The following is a 13,008-nucleotide window of genomic DNA, read 5'->3' as shown; positions in this document are numbered from 1 at the left end:
GAGGTAGTGAGTAGCTATGCCCAGCTTTTTTGTTTTTACACTGCTGGCATGCAAACTCAGGTCCCCATGCTTTAGCTCACTGCCTACAGAACCATCTCTCCAGCATCCCCGAGCCTAAGTCAGCATGCTCACGAGAGGCTTTGACTCTGAAAATCATCACAGGTGTTCTCCAGACCCTTCTCCCCAGGCAAACAGGAGAAAAAAGACACTTCCATCGCAGAAGTGGAAAATTTCCCAGAGAGAGCCCCTGGCATCTGGAGTACAATTTCTTGATATTTCTGAAGCTGGAATCTGTTACAGCTAGAGAATGTTGAAGGATAATGGGCTCCTGTTGCTAATGAAACACTGAGATCAGAACACATAGGTGCCTCTGCCAAGCATAAACCAGCCTTTTCATAAGGCACATATTGTAATAATTCTGCAAGTAGCAAGCAGCTCTTAGCTGTGCCCCCTCTAAAAAGGCTTGATTAGGCCACTTCCTTTCTCCCTTTTATTAGAGACATGATCCTGTTTCAAAGTGGAACTTAGGTCTCCATTACCTCTTGGCATTTGCACCCATTGTTTCCCATCTAGTGTGTCATGTGGCTCAAATCAATGAGCAGTCAAGACTGGTAAGCGATGCCTCCCGTTTATAAGCACCTACAGCCTCAAGTTCAAAAGCACAGTCATGACCTGGTGCTCTCATTCTGGAAATGTGTGCTTAGCTGTTTCAAACCTCTTTGTTTTAACCCTTTGTGGCCTATTCCATACTACTTTCACCCAGCATGATCAAAGTAGCTAGTTTACAGTAATGTGGGCATAAGTGCCAGCTGGAAAGGTATGATTTTTCAGACTGTTGTGGCTCCAGGTGGCAGAAATGTAGTGCAGGCTAGCCTCAATAGAATAGGGACCTCCTGGTTATGCCTGAAGAATGTCCTATGATGTCAGGAGATTTTTTTGACCTCTCTGTTGTGGCTTCAAGCTTTTACCACTTGGTAGCAACATAGCCCCAAGGTTTACTGACTGAACAGCTCCAGACTGTGAATAAATATGCACCTTTGACCCAGCAGCATATCCAAAGTCCCCAGGCAGATCCTCAGAGGCACCATCATGTGAGTCACATGCCTCTCACTGAGGCAGTAGTGATCACATAGGCATGACTTCCTCTAATGAGGTTTGGATGATAATAGCTGGCTGTTGGGGCTGGAGTGAGGCAATTAGGCCCCAGCAAGTCTTAAGGACAGAGACAGGTCTGCTATGGAAGGAGGGAGAGGATTTTTCTTATATTTTTGGTTGTAAGGCTAGCCTCTAACAGCCGAGCCATCTCTCCAGCCCGAGAGGAGTTTTCTTTCTTTTTTTCTTTTTATTCATTTTTTGATTTATAAATAATGTTTTATTTTTGGTATTTATTATACCCTGGTATAGGGTATTCTTTGAATTAATTTCTACATTTTTGTTGGTTTGAAATGTAATCATTATAAAATTAAGTTACATCACTTAAAGCCTGTGAAACTGGGAGAACAGTCTTGGTTCTTCATTTAGTACTTAGTTCTGGACTCCACAGAGGATTTTTCTTAAATGAGAGAATTCTGGGAAACAATATACCACATGCTTCTACAAATGAAGTTTTCCACAGAGGATTTGGGCAGAGCAGCAATGAGGCCACTGTCTGGATGCAGTGAGTAGTCTAGCTGCTGCCCTTGGCCCTGGTGGTTGTCTCAGTACACTAGAAGAAGCAGAAGAAATGCAGAAGTGAGTGGGCAGCAGGCAGGAGTAAGAGTGAAGGGTGGATTTAATGAGTGAGGGTTCAGAGGGATGGCCGCACCTAACAAATGTAACCAGACCAGAGTACCAAGAACATTTCATGACAAGACTTTCAGAGGGACGTAGATATGGCTGGAGTGTTTGTATATGATTCTAGACAGAAGGCTTCTAGCTGACATGTTTGCATTTTCTAGAACTGTTTATGTACTTTTTTTCCTGAGAAGCCTTTTCTAGACTTTACTTGCCAAGAATAGGTAAACCTTCTGACAGAGGGTTCTTGTCTGTCACCCTGAGAAGTTCCATCATAACACTTTTATGGCCATCATATGTATTAGAAACGAATGTCCAAACCCGCCCACTTGGTTTAAAGCTTTGCAGATTTTGAAGACTGAAGCATCCAAGGATGCAGATATCTCTGTAGCTCAGACAGACCTTGAACTCTCAGTCCTCTTGCCTCAGCTTTCCAGTAGCTCTGAACTACTGGATCAACAGACCCAGCAATAGAATTCTCTATTGTTTTTATTTCAGACAAGGTCTTGCTTGATGTGCAGACCTAGGTTGACCTGGAACTACCTAAGTAGTCCAGGCTAGCTTAAAATCCAGTCTTCCTACCTCAGCTTCCTGAGTGCTGGGATTGCAAGTATACACTACCATGCCTAGCCCGAGGGTACACTGAAAGTCTCTGCTTCGTGTCCTGGATTCTGTTCTCTGTCCACCTATGTATGGCATATGGTTCTGTGTCACAGAGGTGACACTTGTCAGCAGGGACTATAATCACAAGTTTACATGTCACTTTCATTTCCTGTGTGCAACTAGAATTACTCAGGTACTTGAAAAAATCAAAATTATACAACACAATGTCTCTGTCTTGTTAAATGAACTAATAGGTAAAAATGTTGCCAAATACCATGTGTTAAATAACTTTGATTAACAAGAAAAGAAGCTTCTGGTGGGAAATTAACTGTTGTATATCTTCTCCCGTAGAATGCTTTTAGATCTTCAAGACACCATGTTTAATTTGGTTTGTGTGGTCCCACTGGGCATCGCAACAGTGCAGACTCTGACTTGGAGCTCCTTCTCCGTCAGGAACAGAGCAGACTACTCAGGGACCATCTAAGCACAGTTGCCATGCTGGGCAAGGGTTACAACACTACTTGTCAGTTCTTATAGGTTTTGCTGCGCTCAAAATGATCAAAAAGGCAAAAATGTTCTTTACAACCTTTCATTTGTTTGAAAACCAAAGCAAATAAAGCAAAGTCTGATGGAGTTTTGAGAGCTTCTTTACTCTCTAAGTTATGACCTCTCCATGGGCTGTTTCCTGGCATTCTTACGGCCTGGGACCTGCGACTCTTCACTACCAGACTGCCTGCATTCCTAGAGCCAGTTGGTCAGTACACACCACTCTTTAAAATTCTTCAAACCTCATATTGCTTCTTTGACTAATTTTGTGAAGACAGCATTCTTCCCTCTTCTTTTTTCTACCGGGGCTAGGACCCTTTTGTGTGTTAGGCAAACATTCTACCACTGAGCTATATTTTTTAAAATATTTTATTTATTTATTGTTTATACAGTCTTCTGCCTGCATGCCAGCAGAGGGCACCAGATCTCATTCAAGGTGGTTGTGAGCCACCATGTGGTTGCCGGGAATTGAACTCAGGACCTCTGGAGGAACAGTCAGTGCTCTTAACTGCTGAGCCATCTCTCCAGCCTCAAGCTATGTTTTTAAAATGTTTTTTATTTTGTGTCAGGGTTTCATTAAGTTATCCATGCTCACTTTGAACTCACATTGCAACCCTGGCAGGCACTGAACTAGCAATCTTCTCATTTCAACCTTCCAAGGAGTTGGGATTACAGGTCTGTGCTACCAAGAGCAGGCCTCCTCTGCACCTTTCCCCATCAACACTGTATCACCATTGTCTGTATAGTTTTCTGTGATGAAAAGCCACGAAGGTCACTACACTCTTGATTTGGAAATATGCCACAAAACTAATATAGTGAAAACAGCACAGTGCTGGTACAGAAGCAGCTACATCAACTGTTAGAAAAGGACCAAGAGCCCAGAAATAGCCATCACATTTATAGTAAACTGATTTTTTGACAAGGGATCCAAAAACATAACAATGGGGAAAAGGTCAGTGTCTTCAATAAATGATGGTGAGAATAGCTATATGTGGAAGAATGAAATTTGACTCATTACACCAAACATAGAAGTCAAGTAAAGGGGCTAGAGCGATAGCTCAGAGGTTAAGAGCACTGGCTGCTCTTCCAAAGAACCAGGGTTCAATTCGCAGCCCCAAACATGGTGTCTCACAACCATCTGTAACTCCAGTTCCAGAGTATCCAGTACCCTCTTCTGGCCTCTGTACACACAAGGCTTACACATGGTACACAGATCTATGTGCAGGCAAAACAACCATGTATACAAAACTAAAAACATCAACAACAAAAAATCATTCAGAAGTCAAGTAAAAAAGACTCAAACACAAGCCTGAATACTGTAAAACCACTGAAGAAAAACACGGAGGATAAAGAAATGGGATTATATAAAACTGAAAAGTTTCTGCACAGCAATGGAAATAGTGAAGAGACATCACATACACTGGGAGAAAATATTTGCAAACCATTCGCCCCAAAAGGGGCTGATATCTAAAACATATAGCAAAATTCAACCCTAATATACAAAAACAAACATACTGGAAAAAATGGACAAAGGAGCCAGGTGTGGTGGTGCATACCTTTTATCCTAGCACTCAGAGGCAGAAGTAGGTCGGTCTCTGTGAGTTTGAGGCTAGCTAGCTCTACAAAACAAGTTCTAGGTCAGCCAGGTCAAAAGAGAGAGGGGGGAGGGAGGGAGGGAGGGAGAGAGAGAGAGAGAGAGAGAGAGAGAGAGAGAGAGAGAGAGAGAGAGAGAGAGAGAGAGAGAGAGAGAGAGAGAGAGAGGAGAGAGGAGAGAGAGAGAGAGAGAGAGAGAGAGAGAGAGAGAGAGAGAGAGAGAGAGAGAGAGAGGAGAGAGGAGAGAGAGAGCAAGACCCATATTTAGTATAAAAGTGTGACAGTTGTCTTCACTGTCAACTTGATTGGATTAGGAGTCACCTAGGAGACATGCCTCTCAGTGTGTCTGTGAAGGTGTTTTTGCATGAGTACAGCTGGGGGAGGAAGAACCATGTTGAGTGTGGGCACAGCACCATCTCAGTCTGGATTTCCAGCCTGAGTAAAAAGGGAGAAATACGGGGGTTACAGCACCATCGTTCATCTCTGCTTCCTGAGGTGACAGTGTGACCAGCTGCCTCACAGTCCCTCTTCTGCCATGATTCTGCCCTCTCAAATTATGAGTCAATATAAACCTTTTCAACCTGTAAGTTGCTTTCTGTTAGGTATTTGGTCACAGCATCAGGAAAAATAGCCATCAGTGAAGCTTTGTTGTAAATTTTGCAGCATGATTTATAAAAAACAAAACTTATCAGGGGTTTTCAGGGAGGGGTTTGGGTCAGTGGTAGACTTAGCATATATGTAGTCCTCCTGACCTATCCAGCACACAAATAGATCAATTCAGTTAGGTGTAACTTTTTTTGAGACAGAGTTTTAGTTTGTATACCAGATTGGCCTGGAACTTGCTATGTAGTACAGTCTGTCCTTAAACTAATGGCAGTCCTCCATCACAACCTAGTGAGTACTGGGACATAGGCATGAGCCATCACACCTGGATGACTGTATTATATGTTATAAATTACACACACAGAAACTTTTCCTGTGATCTGCTCTTTCTTACAGGTTCCTCTGTACATTTTTTAAAGTTTGTGTGAGATTGAACTCAGACTTTCAGCTTGAAAGCAGGCTTAGTGTCTGAGCCACTTCTCCAACCCCGCTGTATGCTTTTATAATCCATAAAACAATCACAAAATCAAAACTACTTTGGACAGTGTTAAGAAAATGAAAATGTACTCCACAAACTGCAAGGTAATGTTTACAAAATGCCTAGTGATAAAGGACTATTTTTGGATCAATAAAAGGCTCTAGATTCAATTGAAAATGACAATTTAATTTAAAAACATGTAAAGATTTGAATAGACACTTCATTACAGATGACACATAGTACCTGGAAATGTGCTTAACATTATTGTTCATTGCCGGGCGGTGGTGGCGCACGCCTTTAATCCCAGCACTCGGGAGGCAGAGGCAGGCGGATCTCTGTGAGTTCGAGGCCAGGCTGGACCGACAGCCTCCAAAACAATACAGAGAAACTCTGTCTCGTAAATACCAAAAAAAAAAAAAACAACCAACATTATTGTTCATTTGGAAAATGTGCAACAAAGCAATAATGGCAAAAGATATCATGGTGTAAGAACGAGAATGGCTGAAATAAAAACAGACAATAAACCAAATGCTGAGAAGGATTTGACTTTTCCCAACACACACATTCTAGGTATGAATTAAGATGATATAGGTGCTTTGAAAAATGAGAGCTTTTCTTGTGAGGAAGCCACGTTTCACATTTGATCTAGAAATCTCACTATTAACTTGCCCAAGAGAAATAAAAATTCATGTTCACACACAACACATATGTAAATCCTCATAGTGGCCTCATTCATATATCCAAAAAATAACGGAAACAACCCAAATGAAATGCCCCCCTGGCTGGTAAATTGATATATGATTTGGTACATCTACATCTTGGATCACTATGCAGCAATAGAAAGGATATTTACCAGATGTCAAGTACAGTAAGCTAATGCAAGAAGCCAGATACAAAAAACTATGTGATGTATGATTCAATTTGCAGGATATCCTGGAAAAGGCAAGCATGTCAGTGCAGAAGACACAGAAGTGGCTGCTATAGCCTGGAGTTGGATGTTGATTGCAAAGGGGCACAGGTTTTTTTTTTTTTTTTAGGTTAGGGGGTATTTTGTATCTTACTTTTGGTGGTGGTCACACAATTGCATATGTCAATATTCATGAATTATACACCAAAGATGGCAAGTTATCTTTAAAAACACAAAGTTGATGGTAGCACTTGTTCTCTTAGAAAGTTACCTTGCTGCTGTTTCACAGATGCCATCAGGAAATAATGCTTTTTCTTCTGGATTACCACAGCAGACGGTATTACATACCTCATGACTCTCAGATATGTTTTGTTAGGTCGTCATTGTTTCTGTTGAAAATCCTCCCTCTGTCTTCTCTTTGTGAACCATATTGAAAGCTCCATGTTTATAGAATACTGAAGTAGCACACCTGGGAGAATTCTGCAAACCTGCATTTTAACCAACACCAGAGTGGTGCTAGCATGCGGGGGCCTGTCCACAAGCACTAGGAGGCAGCAGAGCATTGAGGGGATGAAGGAATTCTGTAAGACTGCCAGGTTTAAAATCTTGCCTTACCAGATACCCACAGACAAACACTGAACTGAACTCCTGGAATCCAGTGTCAGAAAGAGAGAACTGATGGGCAAGGGAGTTAAGAGTGGGCTGGTTTAACCCACAGAAACAGCTGACCTGAACAAGGGGGAGCTATTGGACTCCAGATTGATGGCTGTGTGGAAAGCATGGGACTGACCCAGACCCCCTGAATGTGGGTGTCAGTGAGGAGGCCTAGGTAATCTATGGGGCCTTGGGTAGTATTTACCCCTGGCGTACAAATAGACTTTGAGTGCCCATGCCACAATATGGGAGGCTCTCTCAGCCAGGACTCTTGGGGGAGGGCCTAGGCCCTGCCCTGGATGAAATGACAGTTACTGGAGATCCACCATGGAGTGCCTCACCCTCCTGGGAATGATATGTGAAACAAGATTGTTTTTAACCTAAATAAAAAGAAAAAAGAAAAAAAATCTTGCCTTACCCCTTTTGCAGAGGAAACTTGTGGTGCCTTGTAGGTTGATGCAACAAAAAGGTGGGAATAGGAGGAACAATTTCACCAGAGTTATGAGGATTAAAAAAAAAGACATAAGACACCCAGCACTATGCCCCGCACCAAGTACATGCTGTCTCTGTTTTAAGTGGCAGGTGGTACCCACGCTGCAATGTGGGAAGGGACTCTCTTTCTGGATGAGTAGGCTGTGACCTAGATAAAGAATTCACTGAGGCAGAAATCTATCTTTTTCTGTTCATGTCTTGAGTTCTTCCTGGATGCTTCACAATGGACTGGAGTATGCATGCATGTGTGCCTGTACGTGATAGGCATGAATGACAAAGGCAAAGGATGTTATTTTGTATCATAAGAAGCTGATAATTTGTCCTATAGAGTTCTTATAATAACACCATCTCTACTTGTAAACTTGGTCACAGTTATGTACTATTTGGAGTTGATTATGGAGTTGTTATGGAACTCTGAAATGGTAAGACTTATTTTCAAGGTATGTGGGGAAACACTTTACCACTTTTCTTGTGGATTGTGTAAGTGCAGATACCTTTATATTAGAATTTGAGGAAATGGTCAAGGATTCATGATTCACTAATGAAAGCAAGCATGCTATCCTATACATTTGTGTATGAATGGTTTTATTAACTACCACTTGTATGGATGTGCGTGTACATGTGTGTGAGGGTGCACATGCATGCGTTTGTGTATTCATGGAGGCCAGGGGTCAGTATTGAGTGTTTTTTTCCATTACTTGCCACTTTTCATCTATGTCTGTCTGTCTGTCTGTCTGTCTGTCTGTCTGACACAGAATCCCTTGTTGTACCTGAAGCTAGTCATTTCAATTAGCCTAGCTGGTAGGTAAACCTCAGGGATCATCAGCTTTCCTGGTGCTGGATCCAAAGCATGTACTGCTGTGCCCGGCTTTTTATGTGTGTCCTAAGGATTAAACTCAGATCCTTATGCTTCAAGGCAAACAGTTTACCAACTGAGCCATGTCCCCAGTCCCTCATTACCATTTATACAAATACAATTGTTTAGGTTATAGATTTTCCTTGAGCATGTGAAAAGTATAATGGAAGTAAGTAGACTTTGGGTCGCCCGTGTCCTGGTGCAAATATCCATTTGTTTTTGATGATAAAGATGGGATGGGGCAGGATAAATTGGCCTGGAGTAGGGAATCTGACAGATGAATGGATAAACAAATGTTTATTCAAATGCATATATACATATTTGTGTATGAATTTTTCTTAGCCTTAGGAATGACATTCTGACACATGCTACAGTATAGATAAGTTATAAGTACATTATACCGAGTAAGATGCCATCCGTAGAAGAACACCTTGATATCATTTATGTGAGGTACTTGGAATCAAATTTCTAGAGATAGAAAGTAGAATGGCAGTTGTCGAGGTGTGAGGGAGGAAAGATGTCAAGTGAATGGTCAACAGCTAGAGAGTTTTGGTTTGAGCATGAAAAATTGTAGTGATGGATGGTGATAAGGGTTACATATGCAAATGTTCTCTCTTAAAAATAAAACAACCTTTATTTGGGGGCTGGAGAAATAGCTCAGCAGTTAAGAGCACTGTTCCTGGTTCAGAGGTTCCAAGTTCAATTTCCAACAACCACACGGTGGCTCACCATCATTTGTAATGGAATCTGATTCCCTCTTCTGGTGTACATGAAGACAGGTCACTCATATATGTAAAATAAATAAACACATATTTTAAAAAACCTTTATTCTGCTTATGCATGTGTCTTAAGCCTGTGTATATGTACTATGACATACATGTGGAGGTCAGAGGACAACTTGCAGAAGTTGGTTCTCTTCTTCTGCCATGTGGGTCCTTGGGGGATAAACTCAGAATTCCAGGCTTGATGGCAAGTACTTCTCTGCTGAGCCATTTATTCAGCCTGAAATAATAATAATATAATGTAATAAAAATTCTCCTCCTACTTATTCTCCTTTTTGAAAATGGTCATGTACCTTCTCTTTAAAGTTAAAATATGGAACACTTGACACAAGTTGTATCACCATCAGAATGAATTTATTTATGACCCATTAAATTGAAGCCATTCATATAATGGAGAAGCCATCCTTAAGGGGGTAATGGGTAGCACAATATACATATAGTATTTTACTGATACATACATACATACATACAGAATTTTACTGATCTATTTGGCATGACCTGCAATTTGCCTGAGTATTGTTGATAGATATCTTAGTGAACTCTTCTTGTAGGTGGTGAAATTGAAATGGTAGCATGTCCCTGGGACTGCTTAAAGGCCTTCTCTAAGGATAGGGGCTTGATTTCAGATGCTTTAATAAAAATCATCATTTGATTGCTGACTGACTGTAGGACATGGTGCTAACCTTTATAGTTTTCTTCAAAACTCTATGACCATGATTGCTCACATTCTAAAAGGTTCTGAGAAACCCCCCATTTCTGTAGTCACTCTGGGTGCACCTATAGCACAGCAGGAACTTGGGCAATTTGGCAGCTTAGAGGATATCAAAGGAAAAGTCACAAAGCCACACTTCTGTAGCGCGGCTTGTCCTGAAGAGCCCTGCTTCCTACTCCCAGTCAGACTGTGTTTTTTTCCTAAGGCTTTCCAACAATATACAATTCAATTTTAGTACTCAGCATTTTGTAATTACCCACTCATTTCATGGTTGCCAGTTGGGTCCACCTCCACACTAGACAGGAAGCTTGAGGGATCTGAATTGCTATGCTTGTTTTGAGCTCTAGCTTTCTAGTGCAAGGCCTGGCATGCTGGTGTGCTCAGCAAATATTACTGAGCATGTGGAAGTTTCCCTTCTTTGTCCTTTTACTAACATTGCTGACATAAACTGAGATAAGCATGAGATTGCCATTTGGAGGAGGGGCTACGCCAGTTCAGAGTGTTCTTGAAATAGGTGAAGCATCATGCCCGCTACAGAGGCAAAAAGACAACCAGGTGGGGAAAGTCATATAAATCAGAGAGGCAGGAGACTTTCTTTTTCTTTCTTTCCTTTTTTTTTTCTGAGACAGGTTTTTCTCTGTGTCTTTGGAGGCTGTTCTGGAACTTGCTCAGTAGACCAGGCTGGCCTCAAACTCACAGGCTGGCCTCTGCCTCCTGAGTGCTGGGATTAAAAGCGTGCGCTACCAATGCCTGGCCTGAGGCAGGAGACTTTCTTACTGGAGAGACAAGCATCTCTGAGAAGTGGGTAACTTGATTTTTCTGTCTCAATTTGTGATTTTGTTTGACTATTTCATGGTTTTGAATTTTGTATTCCTCACCCCTTGCTCACATCTTCAGGATAAAATTTCATGAGATTAGACATTACAATATTTTGCTCATTTTTATGACAAAACATATGACAGCAATAGTGTAATGGAGGGTAGGTTTATTTTGAATCATGGTTTCAGCCTATCATGCCAGAAAAGGCATGTGGCATAAGCTTGAGGCGGTGATTGGTTGTTCACATTGTGGCTGACCAGGAAGCAAAGAGTTAGACATAAATTAGGGCTAGTCTATACCTTCAGAGGACTGGCTGTAATTCTACTTCTGCTAGCCATGTCCTATCTCAGAGGTTTCATAGTCATCATTACCCAACCAACCTGTAGTGGCATCTTGCTATACCAGTGAACTTGCGGTCATGACCACATCCTATGGGTGTGGTTTCAGGTTCAGACGTGACCCCTTATAAGGAAGAGGAGCAGCTGGCTTGCTCTTTTGGGTTGTGGTGAAAGCATTAAAAGGGCAGAGACGCATCTTCTGGAACAGGAAGACCACAGCAGTTATTTACCATTATTCGTGTAAGTGCTTACCTAATAAATACCTGTTTATCATGTATCTTGGGTCTTGTGGACTCATTTAAATCTTGCCTTCACCAACCCCTACCACAAATAGTATCATCAAACAGAGAACAAACATTCAAAACACTAGCATAACTGTGAGAACATTCCAGGCATGGTAGTTCAAAGAAATTATCATTCTGTGTTTTAAGAAAATATTTTCTGGCCGGGCATTGGTGGCGCACGCCTTTAATCCCAGCACTCGGGAGGCAGAGGCAGGCGTATCTCTGTGAGTTCGAGGCCAGCCTGGTCTACAGAGCGAGTTCCAGGACAGCCTCCAAAACAATACAGAGAAACTCTGTCTCGAAAAACCAAAAAAAAAAAAAAAAAAAAAAAAAAGAATAATTCCACTGAAAATGACTAAAGTTTCTAGAAAAATAATAACCTGTCACACTTACTATTTATAATTAAAAAAGGTTGAATTCCATGTTAGTCATTGTCCCATTCTTGTGACAAGAGAATTAAGGAAGTCAATAGAGGAAAAGGTTTATTTTAATCCCTGGACACTTAGCTTGATGTTTTGTGGTTAGTGCACCATGATGAGGAGTGTGGAGAGCAAAATTGCTAACCTAATGACTGCTAGGGAGGGAGGTTGGAGAGGGGGAGAGAAAGAGAGAGAAAGGTAAGAAAAGAGGGAGGGAGGAAGAGAGAAAGAGAAGAAGAGGATAGAAATAAGTGCTCATGCCCATGCATGCACTCTCGTTCACACACACACACACACACACACACACACACACACACACACACACACACACACACACACGCACACACACGTACAAGCACATACTACTGGCCTAACTTCCTTCCAGGACCCATTTCTAAAAGGTTCTATTGCCTGTCTCCCAGTCACACCACAGGCTGGTGAAGGACATTTTAGCACATGGACTTTAGGGAGATATTTAAGATCTGAATCATAAGCCAGGTGGTGGTAGCACATGCCTTTAATTCCAGCACTTGGGAGGCAGATGCAGGTAGATTTCAGAGTTTGAGGCCAGCCTGGTCTACAGAGTGAGTTCCAGGACAGCCAGGGCTACATAGATAAACCTTGTCTTAAAACAAGAGCAGCAACAACAACAAAATTTGGGCCAAACATACCTTTCCCTGAAGGTGTACCAAATATTATTAAGAAGCTTAAGAACATTTGTCTATGACGGGAGAGATGCCTTTGTGGGTAAAGTGACTTCTGCACAAGATAAGGACCTGAATTCAGACTCCGAGCATTGAAGGTATGGTAGTGAATGTGTGTATATAACCCTACTACTGTGTGTGTGTCAGATGGGGGGGCGAATAAGGCAGATCACTGGAGCTGGTCAGTCAGCCTGGTCTATCTAATTCATGTGTGCTGGCTTCAATGACAGACCCTGTCTCAAAAAAAAAAAAAAAAAAGATAGAGAATGATAGCAGGGGACACCTAAAGTCAACTTCCAGCTTCCGCATGTACACACATATATCTGCATACACAAAAATCTGACAAAACATTTGCTGGGCAGTGGTGGCGCACGCCTTTTAATCCCAGCACTCGGGAGGCAGAGGCAAGCAGATCTCTGTGAGTTCGAGATCAGTCTGGTCTTCA

At 41.8% G+C, this 13,008-nt stretch overlaps 1 protein-coding gene across 9 annotated transcripts in view; it reads left to right on the top strand.

Moving 5' to 3' along the window:
• Positions 1-3,009, top strand: part of LOC101831360 (transmembrane protein 180) — a 32,051-nt gene extending 29,042 nt beyond the window's left edge. For 6 of the 9 annotated variants that reach the window (XM_040755263.1, XM_040755235.1, XM_040755239.1 and 3 more), the window contains one exon: positions 2,728-3,009. In XM_040755263.1, the coding sequence (XP_040611197.1) occupies positions 2,728-2,860 (133 nt within the window). In that variant the 3' untranslated portion in view covers positions 2,861-3,009. The remainder of the gene's footprint in view (positions 1-2,727) is intronic. The other 3 variants (XM_040755253.1, XM_040755247.1, XM_040755243.1) reach the window with 2 other exon arrangements.
• The last annotated feature ends 9,999 nt before the right edge of the window (positions 3,010-13,008 follow it).

This window comes from Mesocricetus auratus, unplaced genomic scaffold (genome assembly GCF_017639785.1).
Source record: "Mesocricetus auratus isolate SY011 unplaced genomic scaffold, BCM_Maur_2.0 Super-Scaffold_4256, whole genome shotgun sequence".
NCBI lineage: Eukaryota > Metazoa > Chordata > Mammalia > Rodentia > Cricetidae > Mesocricetus > Mesocricetus auratus.
Note: the sequence above shows the minus strand (reverse complement) of the source record. Positions and strands in the feature narration are given on the sequence as shown.